The sequence below is a fragment of the Myodes glareolus genome, chromosome 16 (genome assembly GCF_982192425.1).
Source record: "Myodes glareolus chromosome 16, mMyoGla1.1, whole genome shotgun sequence".
NCBI classification, from domain to species: Eukaryota; Metazoa; Chordata; class Mammalia; order Rodentia; family Cricetidae; genus Myodes; species Myodes glareolus.
Genome location: NC_142041.1, coordinates 55,961,955 through 55,981,923, shown reverse-complemented (window position 1 = coordinate 55,981,923; position 19,969 = coordinate 55,961,955). Strand labels below are relative to the sequence as shown.

General features: G+C 43.9%; 1 protein-coding gene across 1 annotated transcript in view; it reads right to left on the bottom strand.

Moving 5' to 3' along the window:
- The window catches only part of Vxn (vexin), a 29,203-nt gene extending 14,276 nt beyond the window's left edge, over positions 1 to 14,927 (bottom strand). Inside the window, exons 1-3 of the mRNA XM_087897225.1 lie at positions 14,464 to 14,927; positions 8,067 to 8,122; positions 575 to 725 (exon numbers count right to left, since the gene is read on the bottom strand). Coding sequence (XP_087753351.1) covers positions 575 to 725; positions 8,067 to 8,122; positions 14,464 to 14,530 — 274 coding nt within the window. The 5' untranslated portion in view covers positions 14,531 to 14,927. The remainder of the gene's footprint in view (positions 1 to 574; positions 726 to 8,066; positions 8,123 to 14,463) is intronic.
- Between the last annotated feature and the right edge of the window lie 5,042 nt (positions 14,928 to 19,969).

Sequence of the window (19,969 nt, the reverse complement as noted above, 5' to 3'; positions counted from 1 at the left end):
GCCTCAGCTTTCAAATGCTGAGGTTACAAGTGTAACCTCAACTATGTATTTTTGGAATCAAAACATGAGTTTTCCACTGATGATAGAACAGAAAAAAGCCTAAACTATAACTTAGAGAGAAAGTACTATTAGAAACTTCAGTGGGCTAGTAGTTGAATTCTATGTTACCACTTAGGGTAGAAGCCATTCAGAAAAATAATATCCAAGATAGCATTACTGTTTCCAGATTTCAAACAGGTTTCCCCCTAAATTCTTTTTATATTATTACGTCATTCAAATGTGGGAAAAAAATTGGTACAATTTAATTGTTATGGTTGTGGTGCTGGTCCTGGGGATGAATCTAGTGCCTTTCATATAGGTGAAGGTATTGGTGGTCTTATCTCTGTAGGTGAGACCCAATAGCAGGTGTTTTCTCAACTCAAACAAGTTTTTTGTTTTTTTGTTTTGAAAGTTGAATGCTCAGTCAGCCTGCCAGGGATAACCAACCACAAGATAGGACGTATATGAGCCCCTGCTGTGAAAGTCACGCTCCCCGGGGTTCCCGGCGCCTGGGGTACCCGAGGGACTCACATACCAGGCCTGACCGGGGTTTTGGTGGGATGCGTCCCCGATGACCTGGCAGTCTGCAGTCGGCCAAATCTGCGTTCACCTGTATCCCGGCGCTCACAGCGCTGAGGGAGCAGCTCCAGGGGTCTTGGCGGGTACAGGTCCGACTCGATCACCACCTGTAGGGAGCAAGGAACACAGCCAGTCATCCTCCCCTGAGTCCCCCAGTGCTGGGGCCTCCCCGCACCCACCTCGTGTGCTCAAGGGAATTGTAAGGAGCCTGAATCAGGGTGGCGGGAAGTGAATTTTCGCTGAGTGGAGATCGCAGAAACTCAGAAGGGAGGGCTAAAAGCTAAGGTGGTTTCATTCCTATCGCCTGCTATAGGGCTCAACCACATATGGTGCATCAATAACCTGACCATCGGGGACCATCGAGGAACTCACAGCAGCTGTGGTTACTCCCACAAGATCAAGGGAATCCACATTCCAACACGAGGGAGGAGGGGATCATGAGCCTCCCTCCACCCCTAGCTGAAAAGCTATTGACAGTTGATGGCTTCTCCGGAAGGGAGTTTTTCTTCAATGGTGTCACCTCTGGGAGGTCAACCATTCTTCAGTGGATGGCCTCACCCCCAAAAGCATACAGACAGCACAGAGGAGGGACTTGGACTGTTTTTTTTTTTTTAAAAAAAAACAAAACAAAAAACATGATGCTGGGGGGAGGGGTGGATGTGGGGGGAGTTAGGAAGAGGAGTGGTAGTGGATATGATCAAAATACATGGCGTGAAAAGTGTTAATAAAAGATTATATTGCCTGTGCAGAAAGAGGGCAGAGACGGTAAGAGCCAGAGGTGGCAGGTAACTGTAAGAAAAAAGGGGCTTCCAGATGCAATAGGGAAGGCACACACATGAATTTGCAGAATGTTGTGGCATGTAGCATGAAGCTCAAGGCAGATGTAACCCAGCAAGGAGGAAGAGCTGTGGGCATGAAGTCCCACCCCTCGCCCAGAATCTATTCGCAGCTGACACTGGGTCTATCAGCCACACTCCAGAGCAGGTGCCAACACAGATCTGACCCCGTGATGGGTTGTTGGTTCTGTTTGTGTTAAAGAGACAGAAGGAACTTGAAGTTGGGTGGGTTTGGAAGGATCTGGGGGAGAGGGGAAGCTGGAGGGAGGGAGAAGATAAGATCAAACTCTTGTACGAAGTTCTTAATGGTTCTGCTTTAAAAACCACCTGCCGCTACACTGTGCACAGAGGTCGCTCTTCATCTCCTAGCTGACAGCACGCAGCAGCAGTTACATAGCATTTCATTCTCTTTAGGCAGCGTGTGACCTGGAGACGAGATAGTGTCGGGTGTGTGTGTGCGCGGGCTGAATGCACAGGCTGTGCCATTTACACAGGGAACGTGAGCCTGTGAATGTTGGTATCTGTGGATGTCTTGGAACCAATTCCCAAGGGTACTGAGGGACAGCTGTACTTAAATCACTGAGAAAATTCAAAAACGTAAAAACAGGAGGCAAATAATAGCCATCATTTTATCTTAATACGGGGAGTCGTGAAGGGAATCTTGGCAGCCAGGGAGCAGATTCTGCATATTTTATCCATTTCCAGGACACAGAGTCATTCATTCTGATTGTCCTTACTCCATGAGTCTCATTCATTCGACGTTGCAGTATTCCATAACGCTGCAGCCTCCCCAAGGCTTGCCCCCGCCACTTCCTTCTGTGCACAGCTGCCCTGCAAGGGCCCATTCTGTGTCCACTCCCGGCTCCCGTGCATCTGTGAGGGAGGCGGATGGGCTCGGTCCTGATGGCCTAGCTTTTGGCAGACCTTCTTCAGTTGACTACACAGAGCTATAGTGCTGGTGCTGGGGGGATTCCAGAGCAGAAATAAATGGGCTTTTAAAGACATGATAACAGCGTGGTATTTCAAGTCAGTGGAGGACACTGTATCTTTAACGATACTCTTGGAATAAGTATCAGGTCACCGGGGAAAAGCATCTCTGTTTGGTTTGGGTGATAAGTCAGGTCCAAGTTGTGTGCTAAACAACAAACACTAAAACAGACTATAGCTCAATATGACACATAGCATTACATGTGTTCATAAGACTCTTTACCACGTGATAAAATTGAAAAAAAATAGAAAAATGAAGGACAAATATGAGCAAAACCCATACATTTGCTGAACACTAGTGACTAAATGCATATTACAATAATGAAATATCTCTCTCCTATCAGATTACCAGTGAAGAACAAGATAACTCCATTTGGGCTCAGGTCAGCCTGAGTTCCAGCTCCAGATACTTCATTTTTAGATAAAGTCTCATGTAGTCTAAGATAGCCTCCAGTTTGCTATGTAGTCGAGGGTGTCTTTGAACTTCTGATCTTCCCGCCGCCACCTGCAGAATGCTGTGATTGCAGATGTGTACCACCAAGCTGGGATTCAAACCCAGAGCTGCATGCATGGTAAGCAAACATTCAACCAACTCAGCCACGTTCTAAGACCTTAAGGCCCAGTTTTGACACTCAGTAGTTGAGCAGAGTAGGGATATTCAAGCCCACCCTTGCTGGACAAACAGAATCAATGCCTGTTATTAGCAAAGATTTCTGATGTCTTCAGGGCACACATTCACCTGTCTTATTTGTAAGTGTGTTGAAAAGTGTTCTGAAGACCAAACCTTCCTTTCTCCCACAGAGGACCAGAAGAGAAGCCACCACTCTTTCTTTCAGTTTACCACAAAGAGCCCTTTACTTAGAAATTGAAGATCACACATTTGGTCTTAAACTGGATAGGGCATTCACTCTTCTCAGATAAATTTAGGGACCATCTTTGGGGAAAGCTGGGGGTTATTTTGAACATTTGGGATCATCACTGGCCTGACAATCCTTGTCTTTTCCTGCTCTGGGCATTTCAGAAATGGTAATTTATTTGGTTCCCTGCAAGACTTTTGATGAAGGCTGAGCAAAAATTCTTGTGTGTGTGTGTGTGTGTGTGTGTGTGTGTGTGTGTGTGTGTGCACGCACTATTTTCCAGGTAATTATTTAGGGTCACCTACTTCCTTAGTGTATATTCCACAGGACCCCAAAGCATGACAAGAACTGGCTTCTGAGTCCCTGACTTGTTTTCCTGTCTGTAGAACTTACTGCTGATAGCCATGGAGCAAAGCAGTCAGTGAGCGTGTCCTTAGCATCTTGAGTATAGAGCTAAGACCTGAGAGGTGGGGTGGGAGCATGAGATGTTAATTGGACAGAGGAGGGAAAACAAGAATTTGGTGATGATTTTCCCTGTCCTAGGCTAAGATAACACTGTCTACTGAAGTGTTATCTTACCACATTTCTGGGAAGTCCATTCCCTGACACCTCAAGCCCACCCTTCTGTTGTTTGCCAGCTGGGAGGTCAGATGAATTAGACAGCTGAGACCTAGATGGTGGGGCACAATTGTGGCTTGGGGCAGAAGGAATCTATAGAAATGTTCAAGCAGACTCTAAAATTTTACGAATAGGGAGCTTTGTGTCTTTCTTAAGGTCCCAGAGCTGCCCTTATACAGAACCTGAGTAAAAGCTCTCTGTAAAACCGCAGAAGCACCTGTACCCAGCTGGGAGTTTTCAAGTACAATTGAATGCTTTGTGCATAAGCCAGGAGATTCTACACAGATGTCCCCACACAAGCATCAAATCTGGGGACAAAGTGATATTTACAATCCTGTTTGTCTTTCTTCTCGCCAGCTCCCCTGCTTATTATCAAAGGGCTCCATTATCTTGGGATGCTTAACAAATCCACTCCTTGTGTGGGTGCAGTCTCTTGAGATATTTCTATGACATTCACAGGCATCGGGATGATTAGGACGTCAGTAAACAGACTGGGAATCAAAAAAGGAGAGAAAAAGGAGAGGGAGGGAGAGAAAGCACTCCCAAGAAGGGGATGTGCCTTAGGATTTGGAAGAAAATGCAGCTCACGTGGAGTCCAAGAGGAAGAGACTTGGGCACCGAGGATGAGTCAGAGAGGAAAGCGATATTCTTGGAGGAGGAAGGAAATGAATTTCCATCCACATGGCGGCCCAAGGAGTGACAGGAGATGCAAATGAACTCGTCAATCTGTCAGTGTTGGTGCCCGTGCACGGTAGGGTGGGATTTCCTGTGGTACTTTCAGGCTGCCACACTGGAGAACTGGACAGAAGCCCCATGCCCCCTCCTCACCTCACCAAGACAAGGATTTCAGACTTGAGTTGCCCTGTCCAGCCTGGCGTGTGTGTTCTGTAGCCTGAGCTTTGTAAACAGAGGGGGAGCTGGGCAGCTATCGGCCAAGGCTGAATCACCCTCAGTGAAGTTTCCTGACTGAGTTATCTGTGAACAACCCTTTTCTTCCATCTCCATTGTGAACTGGGTTGTTAATTCTCAAAGATTTGAGTGAGGTCAGGATCTCATGACTCACAACCTTCCTCCTTCCTAATATAGCAAAGACTTCCAAAAGCCCTTATAAAAATATATGTGTGACTGGAGAGATGGCTCAGTGATTAAGAACACTGAATATTTTCCAGAGAACCCAGGTTCAATTCCCAGTACCCATATGGCAACTCACAACTGTCTGTAACTCCAGTCCAGGCAACCCAACACCCGTGGCAAAATTCCAAGGCACATAAACTAAAAATAAATAAATTTTAAAAAGATATACAACTGACATAAAAACAGGCAAAGGAGATGAATAAAAAACTCACAGGACAAATATTGAACGGTCAATAAATCTATGAAAGAAATGAAGAATTACACTAAAATGGAAGAGATGCAAAATAAAACAATAAGGCATTTCTGCCTATCAGCCTGTGAAAACGTAACAACAGGAATATCCTGCGGTATTGGCACGGCGTTCTAGAAAAGAGGTCATCGAAGGACTTTGGCAATGACTACAAAAGTCTCCTAATCCTCCCCACCAGTCTCTTCACATCTACAAACTTATTCTCAAAGATGTATAAGAATAAATGTATAAGAACATAACAGTATCCTCAAGAACCTTCCTTGGGGGTCTCGTCTTAATAGAGAGCGCGGAGAAACTCTAATTATTGATGACTTTGGATAATGAATTTAAAAACTGCAAATTTGACTTGGATAAATAAAAACTAATAATTCATACATTGGAAAGTTATGTAGCCACTGAGAGGGATCTATACATATCCTACACATATATATCACACACAGATACATATTTTTGGCATGGAAAGATTCTCAGGATCTATTGTTAACTGAATAAAAGCAATTCACAAAAATAGTCCATTGTCAAACAATAAGCATAATTATCTTATAGTATGTGGACATTTTTCACTTAAAAACACACCAGTGTCTGGTATGGTGGCCTGAATAGCAAAAGCCCTTATTGACTCGTGTTTGGATGCTTGGTCTGTAGGGAGCTGTGACCTTGTTGGAGTATGTGTGACCTTGTTGGAGGGTTGGTTTTGCGGTCTCATATGCTCAGGTTAGGCCTAGTATGGTAGCCTCCTTCTGCTGCCTGAAGATAAAAATGTAGAACTCTTAGCTTCTTCTCCAGCACCGTGTCTGCCTGCACGCTGCCATGCTCCCTGCCATGATGACAATGGACTGAACCTCTGAAACTGTAAACCAGCCCCAATTAAATGTTTTCCTTTATGAGAATTGTTATGGTCATGGTGCCTCTTCACAGGATTAAACCCTAAGACAGCTGGATGTGGTAACACATACCTTTAATTCAGCACTTGAAAGGCAGAGGTAGGTGGATTTTCCTCTTGTCAACTTTCCTACTTATTACCAAAGACTTCTAATCCTGGAAAGTTTAACAGACCCACTCCTAGTGTGGGCGACTTCTCTTGAGCTACTTCTATTATATCCATGTGCATCACCTAAAGGTTGCAACTTCAAGGCCATCCTGGTCTACATAGAGAGAGTTCCATGCCAGTCAGAACTACATACTGAGACCCTATCTCAGTGAAATAAAACAAACCCAAATTAAAAAAAAACACATACCAACATTTATTGAATGCTTGATATGTGACAATCTGTAAACCAGACACTTGCTGTGTGTTAAGTCCTTTGTCCCCTCTCCTTGAGATACATGTTTGTATTAACCTTATCTTAAAGCTAAGGAAGCAATGTTCTAGGGCAGATGGGCAACTGGCTCAAACAAACAGAAGTTGATGGAGCTGGGGTTTGCACAAAGGCAATTTGACTACAAAGTCTTTGTGTTTTCTACTCTATCATACAGTGTCTCAAAATTCTGTAATATTGAATTGAAGATTGCTGCAGGGTTTGAGGTTTTGTGATGATCTGGAATTGGAGTATAACAAAGCTGTATGCAATGCTGTTACCGCCTGGCCTCTCTGCCCTGTTCAGGGTGATCAATGTGCCTGTGTTCTTTAAAAAAATATAAAGAATGGTTATTGGAACAACAAATAAAATATCTTTAATTTTAAAAATGTTTTTAGAACAGAGAAAAGATTTTTTAAATTACAATACTTAAAAATCTTTAACAGTATTATGTAAAATTTATGATAACAATTCCATGTCATCAAGAGGAACCAATCGGCCCTCCTTTTGGAATACAGTGCAGATACACTGACCAATCGGTCCTCCTTTTGCAATACAGTGCAGATACATTGACCAATCGGTCCTCCTTTTGCAATACAGTGAAGACATTGATAGTTCTGACATAAGGAAATGTGTGTGTGAGCTGAGAAGTCATAGCACCCTTAGCCTCTAAGAGTGTGCAAACAACTAAATGCAGTAAGGTACTGCATTAAACATTCCAAAGCACAATTCAAAATTCAAAATGAGGCTGCAGGAAAAGGACAATGCAAGGCTGGAAACCCCTGAATTGTTCAGAATTCCTGGCATTGGCAGACAAATCTGTAAGTAAAAACCAATTTCTTAAAAAGTCATGCCTGTGGTCCCAGCATTTGGGAGGTTGAGGCAAGAGTATTTCATGCTTCCGGCTAGCTTGGGCTGCGTGGTGGGCTTGCAGACAGACTGAGCTGCACAAGGACTTTCAAGCAAGCAACCAAGCAAGCAACAAAATTACTCTCATATTCTGTACATCCACCACAGTTTCTCTGACATACCAGAAATGCCAGTACCTGAGGGATGGATAGGTGGGTGGATGGCTGAGCTGTTCTTACTCTGTTACCTGTTCATCCTGCTAGGAGGCCTACATGATAAGGAACTGTACCAGTGATTCACTGCTATCTATAATGGTGAGAAAAATGTAACATTACAAATGTGCAGACCAGGTTGCTACAGCCGCATTATGAACTCTGTGCACACACAGAGTAGGTCTCCCCTGCGCCCGGGGAAAATGGCAAAATGAGGAGTCTCTCGGGGGACTATTTGGTGTATGTTGGTATTTCCCAGCTATTTTGGATAAATAAACAAATGAAAACAGGAGACACTTTTGCCTTCTCATCCTTGAGAGCAGGGGAGGGAACGGGAGTCAAGAAGCCACCGTTGTTTTTGTACTGAAAGTCAGTCAGAGAGGATCAAAACTAAATGCATTTCTTACGTTTTTGGTCAAGAGATGCTGAGAGCTTTTGACTCTTCTCCTGGATGGGCTGGACACTGAAAGAGATAAAGAAATGGTCTTAGAAAATGCCTGTGAATGACCTGAGAATGTTTGGTCCTGGTTGGGGGTGGGGGGCTGAGTCCCACTGCAATTTAAGATGTCACTTGACTGAACTACAATAAAATTTCTATAGCATCATTTGCAATAGCTAAAGGTTGCTAAGAACCCAGTGTCCATCGACAGATGAATGGATAGATATGGTATGCCCACACACTGGAACCCTGCTCAGCCTTGAGAAGTAAAGGGAGCATGTGTAAACCTTAAGAGATGGTGCCAGGTTAAATGAGACAAAAGAAGAGATATCCCATGTATGACTCTACCTATCTGAGGTATATAGGGCAGTCGACGCCATAAAGAGGCAAAGCAGAATGATCATTCCCAGGACCCAGGAGGCTGGAGGAGTGGGGCATTATTGTTATTGGTATAGAGTTTCTGTTTGGGCTAATGAAAAAGTCAGGAGATGGACAGGGGCTGTGGTGCGCGGCACAATGAAGGTACACGCCAGTGATCTGTGCATCTGGTGTGGGTAAATGGTAACTTTTACTCTGTGTGTGTGTTTGTGTGTGTGTGTCTGTGGATATATGCATGTATGCATGTGTGTATGTGAGTGTGTGAATATCATAACTTAAAATCTTAGTAGGAAAAGAGAGCTTAGTGGCTAACGTGCTTGCCTGCAATGCATGCAGTTCTGGAGTTGACCCGAGGATAAGGAGTTCAAAGGCATCCTTGGGTACATAGTGAATTATAACTAGCCTGGGCTAACAGAAGAACTCTATCTGGGAAAAAATTAAAAAATCAATTAGCCATTAAAAAGTTATAGTGCTTAGCTGGTGTGGATCTTACTATAGTAATAGCCACTGCCTTCCGCTCTGGTAATTAGCATTTCATTTCATGAAGTTGACCACTCGAGATTCCTCACATCAGGGGAACATATCTGTAATGTTTGGCCTTGTATGTTTCATGTCACCCTATACCCAGTCATCTACCTTCCATTTCGCTATGATCTACTGGGACCCAAATCCTACTTTGTCTCTATCCTGGTTGACTTCTCAACACATATCAAATAAGTGGCACAAGAGTGCTGTCCTTCCTCCTGAAATTGAGGAGCTTCTGTAAAGCAAAGGACACGGTCAACAAGACAAACCAGCAGCCTACAGAATGGGAAAATATCTTTACTATCCCCACATCAAACAGAGGTCTGATCTCCAAAATACACAAAGAACTCAAGAAATTGAACATTAAAAGAACAAATAATCCAATAAAAACATGGGGTACAGACAGAAACAGAGAACTCTCAACAGATGAATCTAAAATGACTGAAAGACACTTAAGGAAACGTTCAATATCCTTAGCCATCAGATAAATGCAAATCAAAACAACTTTGAAATCCATCTTACACCTGTAAGAATGGCCAAGATCAAAACATTGATGACACCTGATGCTGGAGAGGATGTGGGATAAGAGGAACGCTCCTCCATTGCTAGTGAGAGTGCAAACTGGCACCGCTGCTTTGGAAATCAGTATGGCGATTTCTCAGAAAATTAGAAAACAATCTACCTCAAGACCCAGCAATACCAGTCTTGGGTATATACCCAAAGGATGCTCAGTCATACCACAAGGACATGTGCTCAACTCTGTTCATAGCAGCTTTGTTTGTCATAGCCTGAACCTGGAAACAACCTAAATGCCCCTCGACTGAAGAATGGATAAGGAAAATGTGGTACATTTACACAATGGAGTACTACACAGTAGAAAAATGACATCTTGAAACTTGCAGGCAAACGGATAGATCTAGAAAACATCACATTAAGTGAGGTAACCCAGACCCAGAAAGACAAATATTACATGTACTCACTCATAAGTGGCTTTTAGACATAAAGCAAAGAAAACAAGCCTACAATTCACAATCCCAGAGAACCTAGACAACAAAGAGGACCCTAAAAAAGACATACATGGATCTAATCTACATGAGAAGGAGAAAAAGACAAGACCTCCTGAGTAAATTGGGAGCATTGGGATCTTGGGAGAGGATAGAAAGGGAGGGGGGCAGGCAAAAATATATAGTTCAGTTTTAAAAAAAATTTAAAAAGAGGGCTGTCTCTGTTATCCTCTGTAAAGTCCTTGTAGCCGTGAAGCCTGGAGTTCAACATGCTGACTGACAGCCAGGGACTCCAACTTCCTCCAGCTGGTGTGAACGTGAACCTGACAGGCTATTTTCTCACTCTCTCAAAGCCTCCCTTTCGTCATGTGACAGACAAGAATGATAGTGGCACTTCTAGTAGAGGGTTATGTCAAGGGGTAAACGAACCAGCCTTCATGAAGCCCTTGCCCAGAGCCTGGCAAAGAGCAAACAGCCAGGAAGTAGTGTGGCCCACAGAACTTTTCTGACAGATGAAGGCAGGAGGAAGAGAAGGTAATGATGACTGTTCCCGCTGCAGCTGGGAACTTCTCGCTGCCTATCTCACTGGCTCCCCACCCCTTCTCGGGGGTACTTATAGGAAGTAAGTCCTGGTGCAACATCCGAGTGGAATACAGCTTCCATCTTCAGGAGTCACCGTGAGCTGTGTCTATGACACACATTTCCTGAAAGGGCTCTTTCTCACTAGAATAGAAGAGGACACACACAATCTCAGCTATAGACTTGGCTATGGTTTGTGTTTTTAAGATACATTAGAAACGGGGCTGAAGAGATGGCTCAGAAGTTAAGAGCACTGATTGCTCTTCCAGAGGACCTAAGTTTAGCTCCCTGAACCCATATGTCAGCTCACAACTGTCTGTAACTCAACTTTCAGGGAACCTGAAACTTCCCATGGCAAAACACTAACGCACATTTTCAAAAAAATATGTTAGAAGCACCATAATGTTACAAGGCAGTAAGACAGCCCCATTGAACAGTGTAGCTGTCAGCCTGGTCCCAACATACATACATTGGAAAGAGAAGTAGCAAACAGTTATGATAACGACTCAAGTTGAGCCTGGTGGTGATGGCCGGTCACCCTCATCTCTTCTCTGGGTTGTCTTGCCTCATGGGTCCCACCGCATGGCAAGTCTCTGGGGATACAACATTCACTTAGTTCATGAAAGAGTGTGTGTGTTATGCCACACTGTGAGTGTGTGTGTGTGTGCATGTGGTGTGATGTATGTACTTGTTAGAGTGTGTATGTGTGTGTATTGCAGTGCACCTACCCATTAGTGTGTTATGTATGTGTGTGTGTATTGTGGAATATGTACTTTTTAGTGTGTGTGTTATGGTGTATGTACTTGTTAATGTGTGTGTGTGTTCATGTGAGTTGTGGAGTATCTATTTGTTAGTGTGTTCGTACATGTGTGTTATGGTATGTGTACTTGTGTGCTGCATGTGTGCTTGTGGTGGTGGGGGGCAGAGGTTGACACTGAATGACTTTCCTTCATTGGTTTCTATATTTTATTGTTTAGTTTGAGATGGGTCTCTCATTGAACTCATCAAGTGATAGCTCATCAATTTGGCTAACCCGGCTGCTGACGAGCTCCAAGGGTCTACTGGACTCTACCCTCCTGAGCTATGGTCAGATGCCACTTGCCCAGCTTTTTACCTGGTTCTGAAGGTCTGGACTCAGTTCCTTGTGTTGTGAGGAAGGCACTTTGCTGATGGAGCCCAGCCTCCACATTCTTTTTGAGATAGGGTTTTACATTTAACCTGGGCTTGCCTGGAGATCACGATTCTCCTATCTCAACCTCTCAAATGCTGGGACCACAGATTGCACCCCACAGCAGGTTTAGGGCTCTCGCTCCTAACCAAGGCTATCTAGGCTACGCTATCTGCATTGCTGAGCCTGTTCGGGGGAGATTTGTTGTTCATTGGTGTCCATGGATCCTGAATAGCCTCTGGGAAATGGCCCACTCAGGGGACTCAGACCCTGTTAGATGAAGTCGAGTAAACTGATCTTTCTGCAGCTCTGGAGGTGATCTCGGGTAAGGGTTATTTGTTGATTCCATATGCAATGACTCAGAACTGAGAGCGTCAGCTCCTCTCCATGGGAGCCTTCTGCTGGAAGGCTCTCAGGAGGCCCCAGGGTAAAGCGAGGCATAGAAAAAGACATGTTCCAAACAGACTGGATCCCCAAAATCCAGTATATGCAGAGGAAACAAGTCCCAGTGTCATTGACAATGGCTTTACAGAAAAACTCCGGGTCAGCCACATTCAGAGAATCTGGAGGGAGGGGGGAGGAACTTGAACTTCCCACAGGGCAGGAAACCCTGACTGCCCTTAGGGACGAAGAGGAAGGAGGAGAGGGAGTCAGGGGAGTGGGAGGGTGTTGGGAGGAGGGGCAGAAATGGAAACTTTTAAAATTTAATAAAATTACTTTCAAAAAAAAAAGCTAAAAAAAAAAAAGACATGTTCCGCCCACTGAAGCCCCTCCAAAAGCTGCAAATAATCCTTTCTAGAAAATTAGTTTCTAGCAGGGAAGAGTCTATGAATACTTAGTTTAAGGCACAAAGATGGATGAAGACAGAAAGAATATAGGACCAAACATATTCATGGCCACACATACAAGTTGAAAACATAAATCACTTCGTATGTGATATGTTTGATGCTGCGTGATCAAGCCAGCTCCTTTGCAGTAGCTCCATGTACCAATCCATTTATTCTCCATGATAACACTGGGAGCGAAATCTTGTTTATCTTTTACAGAAGTGGGAACTCATGCATGAAGGAGTTAAGTAACTGGTCCAAGGTCACAAAGTACAGAAACGGCAGAAATCTCATAACCACCATATCGAGGACTTTTTCTTCTTACTTTTTAAATGACAAGAAATAGATATTCTTGTTCTCCTTTGGGGACAGTGTGCTGCTCTATGCTGTAGTTGGCCTTGGTCCTGAGCTCCGAAGGCCTCAGCTTGGATGATAGACAGGAGCTACCCTTCTCAGTGAAAACAGACGTACTAGGATGTTTGCTTCCCAAGGGTTAGCGATGAGATCTTACACCCCTCTTCACCTGGTCTATGTCTCCTTCTACCCTTCTCCAGGGCCGCAAAGCTCACCGGATTTTTATCACATATGGGCCTTTCTAGTCTTGTTCTGCATACTTTGCCCCAAAAATATGTCCATAAACACTATGCAAAATTGAGCATAGATAAAATTTCAGCTTTCTTTTTCTTCTTTCCCACTCAGTATGCATGCACAGGACCTGTGGGGCAGTTCAGTACTTCACGACTTGCTGCCCATTTATGGGCTCCTGGTTCACCAGAAGCAATGTAAACCTCTTCCCCTCCAAAATAGAAACCCCACAGAAACAAACTCAGGGATAAAATTAATGGAAAGGTCATTTCTATTCACACAGATCTAGCTGGTTCCTCTGCAGACGGGTTGGCTTTCAGACTCTCCAGAGAAAATTTCACCTCCTACACATGGGCAGTCTCCCAGCTCCTCTTCTTCCCTTCCCCTCTCTCTGTAGTAGATGTCGAGAGCTCAATTTATGTTCAGCTGTCTGTCTAGGTCCAGATTGAGTCTTGCCCCCCCCCCCATCCCCAGCAAGGCCCTTGTCTGTGGCTGACATCAGAGGGGAGGGAGAGAAGAATTGTTGAACGTGGGCTTAGGGCACCAACAAGCACCCAGACCGGCTCATCACAGCGTCACAGTGACACAGGGGTGAACCTGTGCCTCAGCAAGCCAAGGGGCTATAGGGTCAGAACAATGTCATAGCAGAGGGCTCTGTCCTGGGTCACCAGCACTCCCCTGGAAGACAGTCTCTCAAAGCCCTTTCCAGGGCTTTGCACCAATCGCCAGGAGCCAGAGCTTATAAAGTCAAGGTTCTCAGGTGGTGCCTTCCGGTGGTAACCGGTGAGGTGATTCTGGGGTTCTGTAAAGAAGTCAGCCTGGGGTTGGAGCCCAGTTTCATTGTCTTTCTGGGTGTCAGGCCACTGGGGAGCTTTCCTCCTCCCAAGTCAGGCAGAGTTGGCCTTGGGACAGCCGATTCTCCTTTCTCACCGCAGACAATGCAAAAGCCTGTCGGCTACCCTGGAAATTATGTTTCCATCTCTGTCTGCTTAACAATCACTTGCTGTCCCTGTCACCGAGCCGGCTGGGTTGCCCGTGTTGGATTAAGTGAAGCAGGAAGCGCTACACTGCCCTCATCCCCGCCTTGATAGATTGTTTCCCTATGATTGATGCTTATCCTTGTACCCCCTTTTCAGAATCAGAAAGGGGGGGGGATGATCAAAAGTCATCAAAATGAAGAAACCAGCCGATCTCAGGACCCGTGGGTGCCACGCACCAGTGTACCTTAGTTCAACAGCAATCAGTCACCTCCCTCCTGAGATGCCACAGTAGGGGACTCCAAGGGCGATCGTTACTCACCCTTGGACGGAATCACCGTGGTGAAAACTTCAATATTCTCATCACTGCAGCTGTAGATCTGATGCATGGTCTCAGCCTCCTGCCCCGCAGGGTGTCCGGCAGCCGGTGACCTCTCTCGGGAGCCCTAGTCCCAGGGTTTCCTAAGCCAGTCTGGTTCTGGGATCATTGTGCAGGTCCACAAAAGACTGCCTGCCTGTGCCTCTCACGACAGTCTCCACCGCAACATTTCCTAATCCCATCTGTCTTTTTTTTTTTTTAAATGAATCCTATTATTGCAAACCTTTGATTGAAACGCGAAGGCTTCCGTCTCCCCCAGCTAGGATGTACTTAACATTTTTATTTTGCAGTGTCTGCTGCAGTGAATTTGGAAGTCTTTTGTGAAGTGACGAAGTAAAATCGCCTACTCGGTTAGCGCCCAGCTTGGCTGAAGGAAACGTCAGTTTTGCTATCAGTCATGCCCGGGTCTCTTTCCAAAAAGGAAGGACTTTTTTTTTTCTTCCCTCCAGGGGAATTGGATCTTCATTTGTCATGTGTTAATTTGGCTCTCTTTAAAGTTTCTATTTTAGACAAAAGGACTGTTTTTCCACCACAGATTTGCTCCAATCCCTTGCGACAAGGCTTACATTTCAGGAGGTGAGCGTTTAGTGTTTCTTTGTACAACCCTACAGGTGTGCACAGCCGTGCAACAGACAGTGCACACTCTCAAGGACCCATTTATAGGACAGCTATATTTTTATTATTTTTCTGTATTCGAATGTATTTATTACCTTATCTTTTTATGCTATATATCCTAAGAATATGCTGTATTTTTCCCATATATATATACACACAAACAAATGTCATAGTTGATATATATTTCACAAAAATATGTAAGCATATAAGAATATTCTATATTTTCTCCACATATTTGTGTGTGTATATATGTATATATACACACAAACAAATGTCATGGTTGATATACATTTCATAAAAATATGTAAACATATAAGACTATACTATATTTTCCCCATATATTTGTATATATACACAAACAAATGCCATGGTTGATAAAAATACCATTTCACAAAAATATATAAGCATATACATTTTGTCCAATCCCACTACCTTTTGTTATGCTGTGACCTCACAATACTATTTTTAACTTCATAATACTGATGGGATATAATGATATTAACAATGACAGCTGCCGTATTAAATATTTGTTACAAGCCAGGCAGCTTACCACATGATCTCACTAAATATCCGTAACTAACCAGGAGCTCTAGCTGTCTATTGTTTTAACATGGTTTCCTTGAAATAGGAAGACCGGCTTTTCTGGTGATTAAAATAGCTAATTTGTGCCCAAAATAGGATTTAATCCCTAGATTGATTGAAAAGTTAAGGTAATAATTTCTCACATTCTTATTCTCTCTCTCTCTCTCTCTCTCTCTCTCTCTCTCTCTCTCTGTGTGTGTGTGTGTGTGTATGTGTGTATCTCATGCTATAGCCCAGGTTGGCCCTGAACTTATAGCCTGCCCAGTGTAGGGATTACAGGTATGCACAACTTTATTCTATTTTTATAAACATATTTTAATTTAACGTGTGAATATTTTGCCTGCATAGGACATCAGATCCCTTGAACTGGAATTACAGATGGTTGTGAGTTGCCACGTGGGTGCTGGGAATCAAACCCTGGTCCTCTAGAAGAGTAGCTGGTGCTCTTAACCACTGAACCATCTCTCCAGATGCTTTGTGCATTTTTCTTTAATCTCAGGACTCACCCTTCTTTGACCTTGGGTGAACCTAGTTCACACTTTAGACATGGAGTTGTGTCCACTGATATTTCCATGTTGACACACTTGGAGCATTTGTTTCCTAGGTAGTTTTCAACACTTTAGTTCTTTCTCTGAGAATTGCACCTCTCGTTGAGGGTGCCTCTGGGTAGCCATGCTTGCTCAGTTCGGACTTACCTCTGTGGCCACATTTGATTGAGCCAAGGTGAATGGCTACTCCCATCTGCTGCCTCCTGAGTAACTGCAATGGGGCCTTGGCCTGGGACCAGAAGAAAGGTGCAAATTCCAATACCAGAGGTATGATCTGGACCTGTAAATCCAATCCCAATAGTAGAGACTGGGGCAAGAGGATTACAGCATGGGTAAGATAGAGAGTTCAAGGCCAGGATGAGCTACATAGGCAGACCTTGTCTCAAAGACAAAGCAAAACACTAGAAACTGAGATGGGGCCATCATGATGATGCAGAGGGTAAAATGCTCGCTGTACAAATCTGAGGACCTGAGTTCAGTGCCCAGGTCCCACAGTGAAGGGCAGTAACTGACTCCTGAAGTTGTCCTCTGACCTCCACATGACACATGCATCCACACTCTCTCTCACACAACAACAGCAACAACAATAAAATAACAGTAATGGCAGACAGAAAGGAGCCTGGGCTCTCGGAGAGAGATTTAACTGAGTAGGGCAAGCGTTTACACCAAGACCCGTACTGTGTGTGTGGTCCCTGCACACACTCACTGAGGGCCAGAGTAGCAGGCAGCTGGGAGTGAGGCAGAGCGTGGTGGGGGTGGGGTGAGGGCTGAGGTGGAGAATAAAGAGGCAGAGGTGAGATAAGAAGAAACTACCGCCTGTTTATACCTTTCCTCTGGGCCCAGTGTCTGTCTTCTCCTGGGCTTGGAAAGATACCCAGTCTTCACAAGGCAGCCTTCTTTTGACGTAAGAATAAGTAGACTTCTGTCTTTTTCAGCTGAAAGATTGACTGTTTGAAAGACTTGTTGGTCTGTATTGTGCACACATTTTATGACCTTAGCCGTAAATAAAACTTTGGATACTGTCGAACTTAGAAGGCATAGAACAAAAGATGCAGAATTACATTAATGATTTTGAATGGTTGACTAGAACCCACTAGATGGAATTTGGCAAAAAGAAACATAAATATCTGGCCTTGAGTTTGTAAAACTAGCCAATCCTGATTTAGTAGTGATTTACTGGTAAGAAATCTGAGTTTTTGAAAATAAACCATAAGCGTAATCAGAAGCAATATTAAAGTGTCGGCACTAAAATACACAGATGAAGACTTGTGAACCCATATTAATTAAAATGAAGAACTTGAGGCTGGAGAGGTTGCTTAGTGGTTGGTGATTAAGGGTGTGAGCTGCTCTTGCAGAGGTACCTGCATAGATAGTGTTTCCCAGCTGCCTCTAACTCTAGTTCCAGGGGATCTGGTGCCTTCTTTTAACCTCTGAGGGCAACTGCATGCACATATGCATATACGTGCTTGTGCACATGTACATGCATGAACACACACACATACACACACACACACACACACACACACACACACACACACACACAGCGAATCTTTACATATTAAGACCTTTTGGGGGATTATACTAGATCTAATTCCAAAGGATGGAAATCGGATTAGATTTTATCCAAGAAAAGCCAAACTTAATCAATTAGAGTATATTGTGTTGTACCTCATTAATGAGCCTGTAATATGGAAAGTAAACGGGCTGATGCAGGGAAACACACTCAGAAAAGGTAGTTCTGAAGAAGTCATTTTTTTTTTTTGTTTGAGGTATTTTTAACTAATGAGACTAGCATAAGATTGCTATATCGAATACAAACTGTTGATGGGACTACTAAAAAACCAAAGCCCGTTTCCCGTGGCTCAGTTTCACTTCCTGAGAGTGTTCTCTGTATATACTGGTGGGTGTATTAGCAGATTTTCATGCTTATTTATAAGTCTATATTATGAATTTTTAAAAACAGAAATTGCGTTCTACTATCTGCACAAATGTCAGCATCGGCAATGCCTGTCCTTCGGGTAGGAGACCTCCGAGTTCTAAGAATTCATTCCTCCCTCTCCATAGCTGATTTCCACATTTAAAGATTAGAAACAAGTCACAGGGGCAATGGCTCCTTGGTACAGTGCTCCTTGTGCCGCCATGAAAACCCGTGTTTGGTCCCCAGTGCTCTTACAGAAAGCCAGCACTGGTAAAGACTCGTAATGCCAGCCCTGTAATGCTGGGATGTAATGTGGAGGTACATACCGGAAGATTCTGGGACCAGTCAGTCTAGCCTAATCGGTTAGCGCTGGGCAAGAGGGAGATGCTATCACGAAGGAAGCTGATGGCATGGTAGAGGATGATGCCGAGGCTGTCTTTGGCTTGCATGTGTATCCATATGCACATATACCCTCTTATTAAAAAGGAAACGATAACACATCGTATACTGGTGTAAGCACCTTTTTAGATGTCCCTGTTTGGCCTCTGTGTCCATGGCCCAGAATGAAGGATTTCATGGGCCTGGTACTTTACAATCCTTGTATGGGTGAATGGCTGAGCCATTTTAGAGATGCAAAGGGTATAATCCATACGAAACAGTAAGCACGCATCATGCATATGAATATTAGTGTCAGCCCCTGCCCAGGATGAATCTACACATAGTTAGACCTTCTCTGGCCTGAGTACCAACTTTTACTCCTAAGGCCTAGGAATCACCACTGAGGCTTCCTCCATGATTACACAGGGTGCTCACTTAGTGACTATATATATATATATATATATATATATATATATATATATATATATATATGTGTGTGTGTGTGTGTGTGTGTGTGTGTGTGTGTGTGTGTGTGTGTGTGTATGTACACACACACATACACACACACACACACACACACATTGATCTCTGTTGTTACTCCCAGGGTAGTCATATCAGGGGAAGGGTTGCTTTCTGAGAAATGCTTGCTTTCTATTAGGGAATGAGAGAGACTTCATGGTGTAGTCTCCCCTCCTTTCTTTCCTCTCTCTTTAACCTAAGAGCTCCAGAGATCTAACTCGCCCACCAAAAGTGATATGAGAAGCTTCCTGATGAAACAGCATTTAGGGTGAATCTGAGGCTGGCCTGAGACTCCAGCGGTGTCTGAAGCACTTGGAGCACTTCCTAAAATGTAGATTCTGGTTCCCATGGTGTAATGTGGGGTGGTCCTTAGATCATTTTAGAATCCCAAGTCCCAGGGCACATTTTAGAATCAGGGAAGAAATCATCTAAGAAGAGAGCTATCTATCTATCTATCTATCTATCTATCTATCTATCTATCTATCTATCTGTCTATCATCTATCTATCTATCTATTCGGCCATTCACCCATCTATCTATGGAGGCAAGGTCTGCTTCGTCTGGAACTCACTGTGTAGACCAGGCTGGCCTCAAGCTCACAGAAACCTTCTTGCCTTTGCTTCCAGCACTTGAAGAGTTTGTGACCCAAGTGAGAGGTCAGGTGCTCCTCCTAACTATTTAAAACTATTTATAAGATACACATGCAAAAATAAATCCAGTTACCTATAACCAAGAGATATATTTGAAAATGTTTTGGACCCTAAAATATACTCGTGTTGAGAGCTCTGGATGTCCCACAGTGGCTTTCAAATTGACCCCACACAGAAGCAGCAACATCTCTGGGGAGCTTGTTAGACATGCAAATTTCTCAGGTTCCTCAAGCCTGCCAA